General features: G+C 41.9%; 1 protein-coding gene across 1 annotated transcript; it reads left to right on the forward strand.

Annotated features, from left to right (window-relative positions):
* Window positions 1-13,624: 13,624 nt before the first annotated feature.
* LOC131229618 (glycine-rich protein-like) lies at window positions 13,625-16,140 on the forward strand. Its single transcript, XM_058225611.1, has 2 exons — window positions 13,625-13,779; window positions 15,884-16,140. Exons 1-2 carry the CDS (start codon window positions 13,665-13,667, stop codon window positions 16,039-16,041), a joined length of 273 nt encoding a protein of 90 aa, XP_058081594.1. The 5' UTR covers window positions 13,625-13,664; the 3' UTR covers window positions 16,042-16,140.
* The last annotated feature ends 1,267 nt before the right edge of the window (window positions 16,141-17,407 follow it).

Here is a 17,407-nt window from a genome sequence, read left to right on the forward strand (position 1 = left end):
AAAGTTTTGGATCAAGCTGATATCTGTGTTCTCCTTTCATCCTGGTCTATATTCTCATTGGTGCTGGTGACTCACACTTACAAGATATATAGGATTTCTCTCCCAAATAGATTATGTGCTACACAACATAACTTTTAATGTGTGGAACTTCTCTGCGCCGACAATGATTTATGTTTTAGATCCACACCATCTATCAAAATTTGCAGATCATTCTAGGGTATGAGCCTAAAAATGAGGCACATCCAAAGCTCAAGTGGACCATGCCACAAAAAGTAGCAGGGATTGAATGACTATCGTTGCAACCTTCTTAGGGTCCATTGTGAGCTTTAATTGCTATCTAACCTCTTCATAAGGTTAGACAGACCACGATGAAAGGAAAATACAAATATCAGCTTAATTAAAGCTTGATGTGGCCTCAAGAAGTTTTCAACATTAGGCATCCAATTCTCACTATTTGTATAGTGTGGCCCACTTGAGCATTGGATTTGCCTTGTTTTCTATCTCATCTCATAGAATGATATGGAAAAATGGATGGACGGTGTGGATTTGATATATATACATTATGATGGGGGCCACCTTGGCGTGTGTATTGTGTATCCACCAAGTCCATTCGATTTAACCTGAGACTTGCACATTCATGCGGTACCCTGGCCAGGAGATGTGGGCCCGCGTTCAGTTCGAGAAAAATGCCGACCGTTGCAAATCCTGAGAGAATTCATCACATCAATCACCTCACATGTCAAAAGTATACCCATCACTCAACCCATTACTCTCCCCATTCCCAAGTACAAAAAGTCAACTTTCCCATCACCTCACCATCCCTCTCTCCCATCGCTCCCTTACGTCACTTCTCTCTCGATCTCTCACTTCACTCCATTCCAAGCAACACATGAGAGCCAACGTTCACCTCCATGAGAGAAAGCTTGGTGTGGCCCACCTTCCTATCCCTCATCCCCACCCTCCAAAAACAATCTCAACCGTTGAAGTTCGTCCTTTGGAGCTCTAGATCGCGTTGGCAAAAGAAAGAAAAGGAGATCAAAGGTGGGTATTTCCTAAGGTTTGATTTGTATGATTTGATGACTTGAGGGCCCACTTGTGGTGGGACCCATCTTGATGTATGTGTTATGATCTAGGAGGGGCCCATAGTGGCGGGGTCCCTCAACTATACCATCTATCTCTCACTCTCCTTTTTTTTAATATGGCGTGGGGCCCACCTGATGTGTATAGCACATCCAGACCACCACGTGGACCCCACTATGGTGTATGTATTTTATCCATGCCATCCACTTATGTGGACCCCACCATTTATGTGTTGTATGCACACCATCCAGCAGCAGGCGCTGCTAGACGTTGGCAAACACAAATATCAGGTCGATCCAAACCTGGTGGGCCACACTGGCGTGGTCCCACCTTGATGTATTATATTCTAAAACCGTCCATCTTCCAGACGAGCAGTAGCATGCAGCCTAACGCCGTGGATAAGTGGGGCTTGCTGTTCACTCCCCAAGTATAGGGTTGTGATGTAGTAATAAACTCGGTAAGACCGAGGTCGAATCCCAAGGGACTGATACCTGTACGTAATCTAAAACTAAGTAGAACTAGAACTAGAATAAGATGAAATCTAAATCAAATAGAATTTAAGAATAATGGTGAAATATTAATCTAAAACTTAAAAAATTCAAAGGTAGAAAACTAGGGTGCCAAGGATCCACTTGTAGCAATTGAGAAGTTACCTTGCACTGATTCAGGGACACAACTGGAATTAGAGTCCTATCATATCCAATTGGTAAGAAGAGATTTTTCAGATCTTTGAACTGCTCATGAATTTAATCATCAGCATATAAGATTGGTAAAGAATTAGAAGTGATTCCATCACCTAACCATGCCTAGGAGACTATGGCAAACAACAGCAATTTACCAATCTCATAGCCAATCATGAGAGAATTGTGAAAGTTAGGAAAGGTTCCATCACCCAACCATGCCTATGAGACAATGGTGAACAACAGGGTTCCCCAGTTCACAATCTCAATAATGGAAAGAACATACTTAAAGCTATCGCAGATCTATTGTAATTTGAGTCACAATAAACCATTAAAAACTAAAAGCATACCTTAATAATCAAATTAGAATCCATAAGATTCAACAAGACATGAATCGAAACAAGCAACTATCCTCATCACGCTACCAGCTTCACCTCTTAGCCCTAGCTAAGAGGCTTAGCTAACCATAGATCTGATTAACTAAGAAAAGAAAATAAACAAAAAAGGAAAAACTCTTCTTCACATGTGCACGGCCTCCACGGCTTCTCAGCCGTGGATCCCCCTTTTTTCGTTCTCTCTCTCTATCAATTATAGATAAGGAAAGCCTGGAGTCGGTCGGTTGAAGCTTCCGCACAACAGAGGCGGTGGAAAACTTCCGCACAAACAAAGTTACGCAGTCAGTTACGCAGCACCTTTGATCTTGTGCACGTTCGTGGTCCTCCTAGCATCCATCAAAAGTCATTAAAACAACGCCCCTCTGGATGGTTTTGGACAATATTCAAGATGGATGGTCTAGATTTGCCATCCAATCAACGATGGTGGCCCACCTGGATCGACCGCAGCTCTGATGCAAAACAGAGCTTGCGCGGCCTTGCGCTGTGGAAGTCGATAGGCCCATGATCAGTGTATTAAGGAAAATCCAATCCGTCCACTGAATGCACAACGAAAAACCAATTGAAATTGACTGGTCGAAAACCGATAAACGATGCTTCTTAGAAAATTTCCACCTAGGTCATGGTTAGTGGACCTGTAGAACTCTGATGGACGGACCAGATCTGACCTTTGAATTACGAAGTTGGCCCACAAGAATGGACCGCAGGTCCCTGTTTCAAACAGAGAACAACATTGCCATTTTTGAATTGTAGTCGGCCAACACCCTGTTGACCGACTTCACTTTCTTGGTGCACAGCGAGTCCTCGTGTACATGATGTACACGCACTGCAGCATAGGATCCACTTTGATATTTTCATGAAATCCGCTCCATCCATCCATTCTGTCATTTCATTTAAACCGTCAAGACCAATTTTGAAGCATATCCAGATAACAGGTGGGCCCCAAATCAAGATTTTATGGATGATCTGTCAGTTTAGCCACTTTCACAGGGATCTAGGAGTTGAAATTCGATGTGTACGGTTCATTTATGGTCCTCAGCCCATGTATGAAGTTATCATGTGGGCTTCATCTACGTCGTGCATCCCTTTGCAGTAGGAGTAGCTGCTGCTGCTGACGTCAATGGACAGGTGGGGCCCACCTCCTACGATGTATGGGTTTTAACCTACACCGTTCGTCCATCTGCTCGACACCACCTTGATGTATTTATTTTATCCACCCCATCCATGCAGGGGACGTGAGGCCCACCTTTGTAACGTGCTGAGAGCAGCACGTGGACCCCCATGATGCAAGTGTTTCATCCACTCCATCAATCATCTTGCTGGATGCATGGACTGTCCACAATCCAGCCAGGTGGACGGTGGTAACCCACCATGATATATGTATTTCATCATGCCATCCGTCCGTTTTGGGCAGGACGTGAGACCCACCCACATGTGCTGCATGTGTGGGGTGGGGCCCACCTGGATATATATTGTATCAACATCGTCTATCATTCAGACGGAGGGCCACTTGCATGTATGTAAAATCTACATCGTCCATCCAGGACGTCCTGAGTCTGGACGTTGGACGCTGCACCATTTCAAGCATATAAATATTATAATATTCATTATATATACATGTACGTATGTTTGTGGTGGGCCTCATGTGGGACCCACCTGCTGGACGATTAGCTGGTGTACGATGACACCAGCTGTATAGTTGTTGTATACAGTCAGCAGTTCTGTGGGATTACCGTGATGTATGTGATGGTTCACACCGTCCAGATGGTTGGATGGTGGGCCACACATTGATGTATGTGATGTGTGGATGTGATGTATGTGTGATATCCACCCCACCCAGTAGCTGGACATTGGGACCCACCTGATGTGTCTGCACATCCACATGGCCCAGCTTCCTGGACGGTGAAATCCCTTTGCACATGTGCAGTCCACTGGATGTGGAACCACTCTGATGTATATGCCTTATTCACATCGTCTAGCATTTTGGACGGTGAAGCCCACCTGTACGTGTATTCCACACTAACCATACCATATGTGGGGCCCACCTTGCACGAGTTACACGTGCAGGTGGTGGGATCCACCAATGTATGGATGTAAATCCACGTCGTTCGTCCAGACGCTGGACTGTTTAAATATTGAATATAATAATATAATATAATATTATATATATAATATATGTTGTGTATCATATGGTGATGGCCCTATGTGGGACCCACCTCTCTCTATGCACCATCCATCTGTAGATTTCATCCACATGGCACCACTGAGTGTGGGTTGGTGGGACCCCACTGTGATGTATCTGCCCTTCATCCACACCGTTTATTGGGATGTTGTTGTGGTTTCACCTTGACGTATGTGTTTTATACATTCCATCCATTTGTTTGGAACGTGGGGCCCACCCCACATATGTGACACGTGTGGGGGTGGGTCCCACCTTATTTTATGCATTGTAATCCACCCCATCCACCTGTTAGGACGACGGTGTGGACCCCACTGGGATGTGTGTGTTTTATCAACACCGTCTATCCAAGTTGTTGGATCGGTGGGCCACCACGTGGCTTCACCTAGTCTATGTGTTTTATCAATACCGTCCATCCCAGTCGGTCACACCACCATGATGTATTTATTTTACCCACACCGCCCAGATTGTTTGGATGGTGCAGATTTACATGGAAAGTGTTTGGACGGTGTTGGACAAAGTTTGGACAGTGCTGATTTACATAGACAATGTTTGGACAATGCCGATTTTCATAGACAACGTTTGGACAGTGCTGATGTCACACCCTAAACTATGACGGCCCCTGTGAAATTTTGTACCGTGGAAACCAGTCTCCACTGCTATTTGTGATGTGGTCCAATTAGCCTTTTGATCACTATCACCACCGTTATTTGTGGAATGGTCCTAATGATCTTTCGATATGATTCGTTATTTGGATGATACTCTAAAATGATCTCTATGGATGGATGAATGGTGTAGTTGTTGTGGTCCATTTGATGTATATTGAGGCCCATGGGTCGTAGCCCATTATGATAGATTTGAGGACCATGGGTCGTGGCCCATGGTGACGTATATTATGCCCGTGTATTCGGCCCGTCGTGATGTGTATTAGGCCCTTGAGTGAGGCCCATCGTGATGAACATTAGGCCATTGTGTGAGGCCATGGGCTCACTATACGTTTGGCTCTATGTAGGCCACTCCTTGGGAGCAATGTTGGTTAAAGGGCCACATTGATGGGTAATGATAGTTTAATGTCCATATTGTGACCTTCCCTTAAGCCTTGTTCAGCCGATTCCGATTGTCGAGGCCGAGTATCGAAGCTGATTCCATTTGTCGAGGCCGATTCTGATTATCGAGGCTAATTTCGATTGTCGAGGCCGATTGTTGAGGCTGATTCCGATTGTCGAGGCCAATTTCAATTGTCAAGGCTGATTGTTAAGGCTGATTCCAATTGTCGAGGTTGATTCCATTTGTCGAGGCCGATTGTATAGGCTGATTCCAATTGTCAAGGTTAAGGCCGATTCCGATTGTTGAGGTCGACTCTGATTGTTAACGCCAATTCTGATTATCAAGGCCGATTGTCGAGGCTGATTCTGATTTTGATTGTCGAGGCCGATTTTGTTTGTCGAGGTCAATTCGGATTATAGAGGCCGATTCCAATTGTCGAGGCCAATTGTTGAGGGCGATTTCGATTCTGATTGTTAAGGTCGATCATCTGATTCCAATTGTCGCGGCCGATTTCGATTATCAAGGTTGATTCCGATTGTCGAGGCCAATTATCGAGGCCGATTTTGATTGCCAAGGCCGATTCCGATTGTCGAGGCCGATTCCAATTATCGAGGCCGATTCCGATTGTCGAGGCTAACTCCGATTATCATGGCCAATTCCGATTGTCGAGGCCAATTGTCAAGGCCGATTTCGATTCTGATTATCGAGGCCGACTGTTGAGGCCAATTTTGATTCTAATTATCGAGGCCGATTATCGAGACCGATTTCGATTGTCGAAGCCGACTGTTGAGGTCGATTCTGATTCCGATTGTCTTCCGATTGACGTGACCGATTCTTATTATCGAGGCCAATTATCGATCGATTTCGATTGTCGTGGTCGATTACCGATTAATGATCGAGGCCGATTATCATGACTGATTGCCGATTCTGATTGACATGGCCGATTTACCGATTCTAATTATCGATGCTGATTATCGATCAATTTCAATTGTCATGGCCGATTGTTGATTAGCAATCGAGGCCGATTATCATGACCGATTGCCGATTTCTGATTCCAATTTGTTGAGGCCGATTTCGATTGTTGAGGCTGATTTCGATTATCGACGCCAATTTCGATTTTCAAGGCCGATTGTTGAGACCTATATGATGTATATGCGACCCGTAGTTAAGGCTCATTATGATGTGTATTCGGCCTATGTGATGTATATGCAACCCGTGTTTAAGGCCTAATGTGATGAATATGAGGTTTATGTGATGAGGCCTATTGTAATGCATTTGAGGGTCAGGCGATGAAGTCAATTATGATGTATATTAGGCCCATGTGATAGGCCCATCGTGATGTGTATTAAGCTCTTAAGTGAGGCCATGGGCCCACGAGTAAGCTCTATGTCGGTCATTCCTTGGGGGCAATGTTGGTTAAATGTCCACATTGTAGAGGCCGATTATCGATGCCGATTGTCGATACCGATTATGAGTATGTGATAGCATAGCATCATGTACATGCCTATACGCATCATCTACATGTTTATTATGAGATGTGGTTGACTATTGTATATGTCATTGGGCAGATTGTTATGAGACTCCCTGATAGGCGAAGATTATCTCACATAAGTGCACGGTATGCACAGAATTGATGCATGACTAGGTTGTATGACTCATGCATTGTGTGTTGTACGCCCTAGCGACATCAGGGCAGTAGCCTCCACAGGCATATTGTGGATGGCCGGAAGGGACAACGAAAATCTGTTATTAGCATCGAGCTACCATAGATGGCCCTAGGTAAAAATCCCTAAACCCTATTGGTACCAGGGGATGCCCCAATGTTGAGACCGAGTGGATATATATATGAGCGCATGAGGGCCGTATACCGGTACGCTGCGTCTCCCACTGTATCGTGGTCAGTTGGGAGGGGGTGTGGCCTTACCCGCCTGAGGGAGTAGGCATAGCTAAGCTGAGTTTGACAAGCTCCTGAATGGGAACCCTATTGGTACCAGGGGATGCCCCAACGTCGAGACTGAGTGGATATATATGAGCGCATGAGGGCAACAAGGTGGTGTAGAGTGTACTAGACCTCAGTGATGATCCCAGAGATGAACAGTACTGATATGTGGACTATTGAGTAGGAGTTGCATACTCATTCATTCCTTCATTCACTATCCACTCCGGCTAGTAGTACGCAACTATTTGTTACGTGTACCTTCGCAATGGCTAGGATTTTGGTTGGGGTGCGCGACTAACCTGAGATCAGGAGTTTACCACATTGAGTCTGACTATCCAAATTTAGGTATGGGACTGGTTTGGATAGAAGTCCCTTGTGATGGACCCCATAGTCTACGATACTACGTACTATCATCTCGACTTCACACTCCAGCATGGTCATTCCCTTCACACCGCATATTGCATTACATCCGCGGCATATGGCATTTTGAGTTACCTATGTTTCTTTCCGCATTTATATGGTTTAGATATAACATCCGATATTTGACTCTTTATGGCTCCTCATTTGTATAGTTGATCGGTATTGCGTATTCCGATATTGTTCCTCATTTGTATAGTTGATATGTATGTGTATTTCGATATTGTTTGACTCATGGACTTGTCGGTATTTTTGTTTACTCGATAACGTATGATTCATGATCTTGCGCCTATTTCGACATTGTATGATTTTGGCATTGCGTTGAATACTTGGCACTTACCTTGTGCACACACTTACACCACCCTTTAAGCTTTCATAAGCTTATGCACGATAGATGCATGCAGTGATGTTAGGTGCAGCAACTTGGAGCTTGGAGCATGTAGCCGTCTTCCTGGAGCTTGATTTTTGATATATGTATTTTCCTTTCGACTTTATTTAAATTTTTATATTAATGGATATGTCATTGTGAGCTTTAATTGCTATCTAACCTCTTCATAAGGTTAGACAGACCACGATGAAAGGAAAATACAAATATCAGCTTAATTAAAGCTTGATGTGGCCTCAAGAAGTTTTCAACATTAGGCATCCAATTCTCACTATTTGTATAGTGTGGCCCACTTGAGCATTGGATTTGCCTTGTTTTCTATCTCATCTCATAGAATGATATGGAAAAATGGATGGACGGTGTGGATTTGATATATATACATTATGATGGGGGCCACCTTGGCGTGTGTATTGTGTATCCACCAAGTCCATTCGATTTAACCTATCAGTAGGAGCGAATGCAAGAATGCATCTCTTGAAAGAACTAGAGATATTGGATAAAGATCAAGTTTAGTGTCTGAGCATAAACTTGGATTACAGCTAAGAAATTACCTTTACTAGATTCTCACTACTCGTATGATAGATTAAGCTAAGATAAATTGATAGATTTGGTTTGTTTGTTAGATTTGGTTGTTGTTTCTTTGCTAATTTTCTTATTATTTATAGATTTTTTTATGTAGCTATTTTTCAAAAGTTTTTCCTCCTTATTGGATGATTATGGCAACTGAGGCGTCGCCATTAGTTCATTCTCTTTTTATGTTTCTCATTTTAACTATTTCTTTTTTACCACGTTCCACTTCTAGATGTTTGGGCCATGCTACTTTGTCGGTCACTATAGCATTAAACATACATCATCTATAATTTTATAAAAAGCGCTCCAAATACTTTAGAAAATCTTTTCATACGTATCTTTTCTTTCGTCTAGTACCACATCCCCTTTCTATTGGCTTTTCTCATAACAATCTGAAATATGGTACAACATAGCCTCATTAGCGTCAAAGCTATTTGAAATGTGGCCTTACGTTCACTAATGATCCTAGCCGTAGATCTTTCCAATTGAACCTGAACATTGACCACTTAACGTTTTGACCATCCATCTAATGACCACTAATAAGATGGATGGTTTTGCTTCCATTAGGGCGTGTTTCTGTGACCGTGGTGTGTCCCACCATTTGTATGGAAGGAAATAATGTCACAGTGTATGGATAACTACATACGTGGATATGATTCAACCGGGAGCCCATTTGGTGCCGACCACACCATAGGAAACTGTGGTGATTGAACGACCACCACTACAAATTTCATAGGGCCCACCCTAATGTCCACGGTAATGTTTATCTGCCATTTTGCCATCCAACCTGTTGATAAGTTCATACATATATGGATGGAAGGAAAAAATAAATATCAGCTTGATCAAAAACTTTTGCAGCTCAGAAGGAATTTTAAATGGCTAATCATCATTGTTTCATGTCGTGTGGTTCACCTGAGGTTTGGTTCTGCCCAATTTTTTTTAGCGCATGCTCTAAAATGAACTGAATAAGGACAGGCTAAAGCATGTCTGAAATGTTGTCCTTAAAGCGTTATTTGCTCTTATTCAAGTGAATTGAGTATGCTGATACGTTACAGGTAAATCGCTTCTAAGATACGACGAGCCTGGTGTGGGTCTGCATTCAGCAAAAATGAAGGCCCACCAAATGGAACTCTGCTACATACTATCTGGCAGCATTACAATAAAGAAAAAATCCCAAAAAAGAAAAGAAAAGAGAATATGTGATTTTAGAAGACCGCTGCACTGGTCAGTTATTCAGCCACTGGTTCAGTTGAACTATTCTAGACTACACCGTTGGTCTGTTCTTCAAGGAAAGGTTCAACCCTTGCTGTTTTGCTGGAATCATTAGAGTATAGGAAATGATTGATGACTGTCTCAATTCATATGGGTCTGCTGGAGTGGGTTAAGAGATGGTTTGGAAACCCATCCAGACTCTCCTTTTATAGGCTATGGTGGCTAGGGGATTATGGTCCAGAGACATAAATTCCATAGTTTTGAAAATCCTTAGGTTGATAGCAGTATACCATTAATGCCGCATGTCGATCTGTTGTGAGACAACAACAGCTGCTTTCTAGTCTTTGGGCTAGCGATGCAAAGCGATTAGCTTGGTCTCTGCACTATTTCTGCGCAATGCTCTTTTCAGTCCCTCTATATATCGAGGATATCTCTCCCACTCCTCTAGTCTCTCGCCAACTAGTCTCGCACATGTCTTGCTTCAGTTCGCAAAGTGTGCCACTAGCGTCTCTACAGCTACACTGCCTCACACTCCCACGCCCTCGCACCGAGCCCGTGACTGAGACCGAGCCCGTGCTCGAGCGCAAGCGCGAGCGAGGGTGTGAGTAAATATTATAATACTCTACCATTTTCGTATAAATCATTTTTTCTTCTCTTTTTCTAATGTGGGACTATTTCCAATAACCCACAAAACTGTGTTTTTCTAAACAACTTTTTATATATTATATATTATTTTATTATTAAAATATATTTTATTAAAAGTCAATATTTTTTGCAACAAATACTCCTACCGTTCAATCCACTTCACATGTACGTATTGCTTGGCATGATGCGGATGGACGCAGATTTCGTTGGGTGGATATGCAATACATACATCAATGTGGGCCCCACGGTTGGGGCAGTACTTCATCTGCTTCCTATTCAACCAACCCCTTTGTGGGCCACACACTCTTAAATGGCCTCTTTCCGGACCCGGCCGCCACGCTAGTCAACATTCCCCCCCTCTCTCTATCAACTGCAGCCGTTGAAACATTTCTAAGGTCCATAATGTTTATTTGCCTTCTAACCTGTTCATAAGGTCATACTGATGTGAATAGAGGAAAATACAAATATCTGCTCCATGATTCGGGGCCTTATCTTCTTGGATAGAATCGGGCTGGGCAGGATTCGTATCGCTTAACCCATGCCTGTGCCTTCATCTTTCCCTGCAATTCCTTGTTGCTCTTACGATGGGAGGGCCCACATGCCGGGTCCCTCTCGAATCTCAAGCTATACAGTCTTTTTGTGATGATATTTGATGATTGGTTAAAAATAAATAAAAATAAATATAGGCTTGATGATTTGAACCAATATTTCAATTGCTCCACTTAGTTTTCATTGATAGGCAGTCAATCCCAACTTTTTCTTGCGGCGTGGTCTTCTTTTAACTTTTGATGTCTCATTTTTTGGCTCATCTCCGGAAATGACATGGAAAAATAAATGAACCGCATGAATAAAACACATACATATTGGTAATTAGGCCCATAGAGTTTTCTCCGTGTACACGGTACAAGTTGTGCCGTCTCCTGCACGGATGTGGATGAGCCGCGGACAAATTGCCTAGCGAGACTCGCTAATGAAGTGACGTTATCAATTTTGTGGGCCCAACCATTATATATATGTTGTATTGATACCATTCATTCATATGGAGAAATCATTTTAGGGCATGAGCCAAAGAATGAATCAGATTTAAAGTTCGGGTAGATCCAACCACAGAAAACAGTCGAGAGCGCCTACCATTGAATCTTCTTATGGTCCACCATGATGTTTATTCAAGACCCAACCTGTTTATGAGTTAATAGAATCATGAACGAAGGAAAAACACAAACATCATCTTGATCGAAAACTTCTGCGCCTCTTAGAATTTTTTTTTAATGGCAGGCATTCAATCTCCACTGTTTGCTATTTTTGTGTCCAGTAGAGCTTTGGATTGTCTCATTCTTTCACTCATCCCTTCAAATGATCTCTCCAAATGGATAGACGGTATGGATACGATACATATATCATGGTGGCCCCACAGTACTTGGTGACGTGAGTTTTGCTACTCCACCTGTCAGCAGTTAATCCGCCCAAGTCGTTGCAGCCGCGCACGTGGTAGTTGGACACATGGATCGTTTTCGACGGAAACACGGTACCCAAGTCATTGCCGTGTTCGAAACTACCCCCGGTCGTTACGGACAACGCCTTAGTCTTGTGGACGCGGGAACCGATTAGGTGCAGCCCTGACCTCACCCAACTCGGTGCAGTCCTCACTGTGGGGGCCCACCTTGATCCATATACTGTATATCCACGTCGTACATCCGTTTCAAAATATCATTTCAGGTCATGGGTAAAAAAATCAAAATTGAAAAAATCTCAGATGGACCATACCATGAGAAAGAGTGGGGATTGAACACTCACAATTAAAAATTTTCTACAACGTACCTGATGCCTGCATTAATGTTTATTTGCCATCCAGCGTGTTGATAAGTACAGAACTCGATGAAGGGATAAAAAAAAAAATCTCAGCTTGACCCAAATGTAGCCCACAAAAAGTTTTTAATGGTCCATCACCACGCATTACCGTGGTGTGGATATATATTTGATTAGTTTTTTGTATAATGACATTAAATGATCTATAAAAACATACACACGGCATGGATGTACAAAAAAATAATTAATATGGCCCTACAATCAGGGTCGCACCGTGTTTGCTGAGACGGGACCACACCTGATCGGTTACGGCAGATCCCGCCCTAGTCCTGCATAGATTGCGTACCGTAGCATAAAGTACCGCGTCCGTGCTTTGTGCGGGAGCGATTAGGTGGTCCCCGGCCTCACCCAAGACGGTACATCCCTTTCCATGGGGCCCACCTTGATGCATTTATTCTATATCTCTCCTGACCATCCATTTTTTCAGATAATTTTAGGCCATGAACCAAAAAATAAGTAACATCCACATCTCAAATGTTCCATATTATAAGAAACAGTGGTGATGAACTCTCTACCATTAAAAGCTTCCTATGGCCAATTTTTATTTGATATCCAATAGGGATAAGGTGTTATAAACCTGGATGAACAGAAAAAACAAATGTGAACTTAATCCAAAATTTTTGTGGCTCATCAATGGCCAATCACCAATATTTCATATGGTCCTCCTGAGATTTAGATCTACTATTTTTTGAACCTGCGTCCTAAAATGATCTGAAAATACGGACGGACACCATCGACAGAGAATACATACATCAAGGTGGGCCCCATGGTAAGGGCTGCACTGTCTTGGATGAGGCTAGGGCTCTTAAAAATCTTAATCTCTAATTCATAGACACTTGCTTTTTTAAACAAGTCCATTGGATATATTTTTTAAAAATTTTAACCGTCCAATAATTTATTATTATTATTATTTTTAAAACTCACGTATTCCATTAAATATCCATCAATTAAATAAGTGACTTACCAAACACAAGCAGTTTCTCGTTCATGTCACATCTAAACTGGTATACATCTTTTAGACCGACCCGAGCAATTCCAAAGTAATTTTCAACTGCCTAGCTACGTGTTTTAGACGGTCTATCTTGAATTAATAATATTCAACGTATGCAATTTCGTAGTAGTTTCCAACTGCCTGCGTACCATCCATCACATGCTGTCAGAGTATTAAAGTATTTCTTTTCCTATAAATGGTGCATGTAATGCACAGCTCTTCTCATCCTCCTCATTCATCCATACCCTTCTTTCTTGAGAAATGGCTTCTAAATCTACTATTCTTGTATTGGGTGTGATTTTGGCTGTTTTTCTACTCATTTCTTCTGACGTGGCAGCTAGGGAACTAGCTGAGGACACCACGAAAGAGAGCACAAGTAAGTTTTGGGATTCTATTTTTCTCTCTCTTTAAAGTTCTTTAATGATCCAAACCGTTGAAATGATGGGGATCACAGCAGATGGGGATGCTGTGCAAACCTCCCTCGACTATGTATTTGTAGGCCAGGGTGTTAGGGTTGCGACTTTTGAATTGGGGAGATCTCGGTATTCTCCATCATCCGTCCATGTTATGCCCATCAGTTAACGGTTGGATTAAAATGGGCCCCACATGCATATTAATCACTCCAGCAAGATGGTGTGAATAGAAGCTGAAGTAGGCTATGTTGGTCACTTTCTTTTAGCTTAAATGATCAGTGACTTTGCAAACCTCTCAATTTGAAGTTCTTAAATGATCGAAACTGTTGAATTAATGGGACTCACAATGGATGGGGATGCTGAATAAATCTCCCTAATTGAGTTCTCGTAACCCCTTTGATGTAGGACTTATCCTTACGTTGAATTTTGACTATTCGCTTAGCTTTTCTCTTTTAGTGAGAAACTAGCGTTATTTGACCGTTTCTGTTCATTATCCATGTGGGATAACTAGCTACTGCATGCTAGCCACATACAATAGTTTCTATATGGTCTGATTTTTTATTTTTTCTACCTAGTTTGATTTAATACTGCATGTGCAATTACATCTCTTTCAAATAATTAAATTTTAACCTTTATAAAATTACTAGCGTCTCTGTAACCACACTGCCTCATATACCCATGTCCTCGCATCGAGCCTGAGACTCTGTGCATTTGTTGTGCTCCGGTGCGAATACAAAAGTATAGGTAATCCATGCATTTACCAAACAAATAATAAGTTAATCCATGCCCTATATATAAACACAATATTTTATTCTCTCCTTTATGATATTGGACTATTCCCAAAACACCAAAAACCTTCTTCAAACAAACATTTTATATATATATATATATATATATATATATATATATATAATTTAAAATATTTTTAATCAATATATATATAATTTAAAATATTTTTAATCAATATTTTGACATCAGTATAGGGTATTTTGCGTTGCCGTCCATGGTGAGCACATCAGTCAACGGTTGGATTATTAATCAATGGTCCCACACGCACAATATTCACTCACAACAAACTATACCTTTGCTGATTAGGACCCTGGGAATAACCATTGGCTTCTGTTCCTGGCACGTGGCGGATGACTGAGACATCCCAACCGTTCCTCATGTAGGCTATTCCATGCATGGGCCATTCCACAAAAATCAAGATGATACGATAATCAGAACAATTCTGTTGGAGGACTTCCTGAGAAAGAACATGGATGGTTATTTGAAAAGGCAAGGTTCGAAATCTTCCCATCCAAGGGTTGATTGTCCTTCTGGTGTGAATTTTGAAATGGGTCATGCAAGGTGTAGCCTACCTGATGATCGGTTCAGATCTCATACGCGTTTGCCATCTGTACGAAGCAAATAATTGATCAGCCGTAAACCGAAGGTAACAAAATTTTGTGCATGGTATATACACATAAACTTGGTGTATGATCATGATCTCCACCATCCAATCAATGTCCAGACTCCAGAAAATGGGAAAGATGCATTGATGGGTGGTTAGGATCTTTCAATTAGTCCCATTTTGATGCATCAATCATCCAAGAGATTTCAAGTTGATTGGATGGTCAGATTCACTAACATGTTTTTGGATTGGATGGCAGAGATTGTTTATGCACCATTTTTCAGTGTATCGTTTTATTCCTCAATTTAACCACGTAAAACCATATGGGATCCATAAAGAGTCCCGACGTCCCGACGAATGAACGGTTCAAAAAAAAAAAGAAAAGCGCACCTATCCTTTTGTAAGTGATCATGACCATCCATGTGACAGGCCGATGAGTGAACGCTTCAAATCGTCTGATCAGTGTGAGTTTTACATGGTAGCACGTAGAAGTTGTGCTGGACCTAACAGAAAGTTCAGATCGACCGATCCAATGGTCCAAGTCAGCATTAGATCATTTATCTTTTTTTCTTATATTAATCATGGTCACTGTCTACGTATAACATTACTATATCTACGTAAATATTGAGTGGCATTTTAGTAATTTTACGTACAAACTACTCTCATGCATGCAGAGGTGGAGACCGGTGGCGGGAAGCAGCATCGGGGCGGAGGGTACACGAGACGCAGCGAAACCGTATATTGTCTACATAGTTGCTGCAGCGAGGGTATCGGTGGTTGCCAACGGTGCTGCTCAGGTGGCGGCGTGGTTCAATCCCAGCCACATAACTAAAATACGTGTATGGCCATGGTTTATTTAGCCGTATGTGTATTGTCTAACTACGGTCGAATGCATGTAGAAGTTGGAATATAAAGTATGTGTGTGCTTAGATTTTGATTTCTGTCTTTTGGGATTAATAAAATTTTAATTATCTTGTGGAAAAAAATCTTTAGCAGTCTAGTAGAGTGTGATGGATAATACAGATGCAGCTAAAAGTTACTGGGAATTTGCATACGTGGCGTACAAGTTATTCAAACTGAACCGTTCTAGTTATGGGTATTGGTTTAGATGATGTATCATGAGTAAAAATTTAATCTTAATTGATCATGGCCATTGGACGGTTAAAAATGAAACTAATCTAGTCCGTGGTCTTATTTGGTAAAATAAGTATCCACTGGTATGCAAAGAGTCTTTGAACGACTCATATGATCCTGAAAGAGAGTTCAACAGAATATATACTTATTCTTCATCTTTCATTGTCTCATCCACATTCAATAAAGTATAGACCTGAAAGCAACTGGTTTCCTTATGGTTCTAGAAAACCGGATTCCTGTTTTATTTATTTATTTATTTATTTGTTAGCTTGTTAGTACACCCCACTGTCAGTTGACACTTCAGTGTTAGCCACCCCCAGGATCGATACTAAGACCTCAGTGTTGAAACGAGGTATCTTTCACTCAGTCTACCACTTGAGCTATGGATCAGGGTGTTAGTTGGGATATACTTCAATCACCATAATTCCTACATATGAATGGTTTAGATCATTCAAAATGGCTTAAGACAGTTTAAACATGAAAGGCCCAGGCCGGGTCAAGCTGTCTGGCCATCATCGAACGGGCAGTGACATGAGGGCTCAGGACCGATCCAAGGTTCCTAGGGCACCGCTCATACATAACGTCTGAGGGTGCTTTTCATCCTAACAAGTGGGCCAAATTATCTTTTAATCCAAACCATTGATGTTCTAATTGTTGGGGATTTGCTCTGCGGAATCACACATATCTAGATCTAGGATAGCAATTCAATAGTAACAAGCAATCACAGAAGAATACAAAGTTGAAAAAACCACGACACAAAGCGACAGAAATCCACTATGAAAAGAAAGTTACAAGAGAGAGGACTTACCCGATTCAAACAACCTTGAATCTTACCCTTGCTACACCCTTTGATAACCCTAGAACCCCTTTAGAAAATTTTAGAATAATTTTCCATCCCCTTTGAAAAAATCCTAAGGACCCCTATTTATAGTTTAGGCAACTTCCTTTCATACCTTGCGAAATATTGACTCAAATTTCCGCAGTCCGCATCAGATTCGGAAACGAATCTACGTAACTACGACTAGTCGCGTCGAGGCTATGACTGGTCGTAGGACCCCTACGAC

Source organism: Magnolia sinica, chromosome 16, assembly GCF_029962835.1.
Source record: "Magnolia sinica isolate HGM2019 chromosome 16, MsV1, whole genome shotgun sequence".
NCBI classification, from domain to species: domain Eukaryota; kingdom Viridiplantae; phylum Streptophyta; class Magnoliopsida; order Magnoliales; family Magnoliaceae; genus Magnolia; species Magnolia sinica.

Excerpts from the sequence above, each read along its gene's own strand:
- LOC131229618 (XM_058225611.1), top strand. The coding sequence starts at position 13,665 with ATGGCTTCTAAATCTACTATTCTTGTATTGGGTGTGATTTTGGCTGTT. Across the intron at positions 13,780-15,883 it reads CACCACGAAAGAGAGCACAA|AGGTGGAGACCGGTGGCGGG; the intron begins GTAAGTTTTGGG and ends TCATGCATGCAG.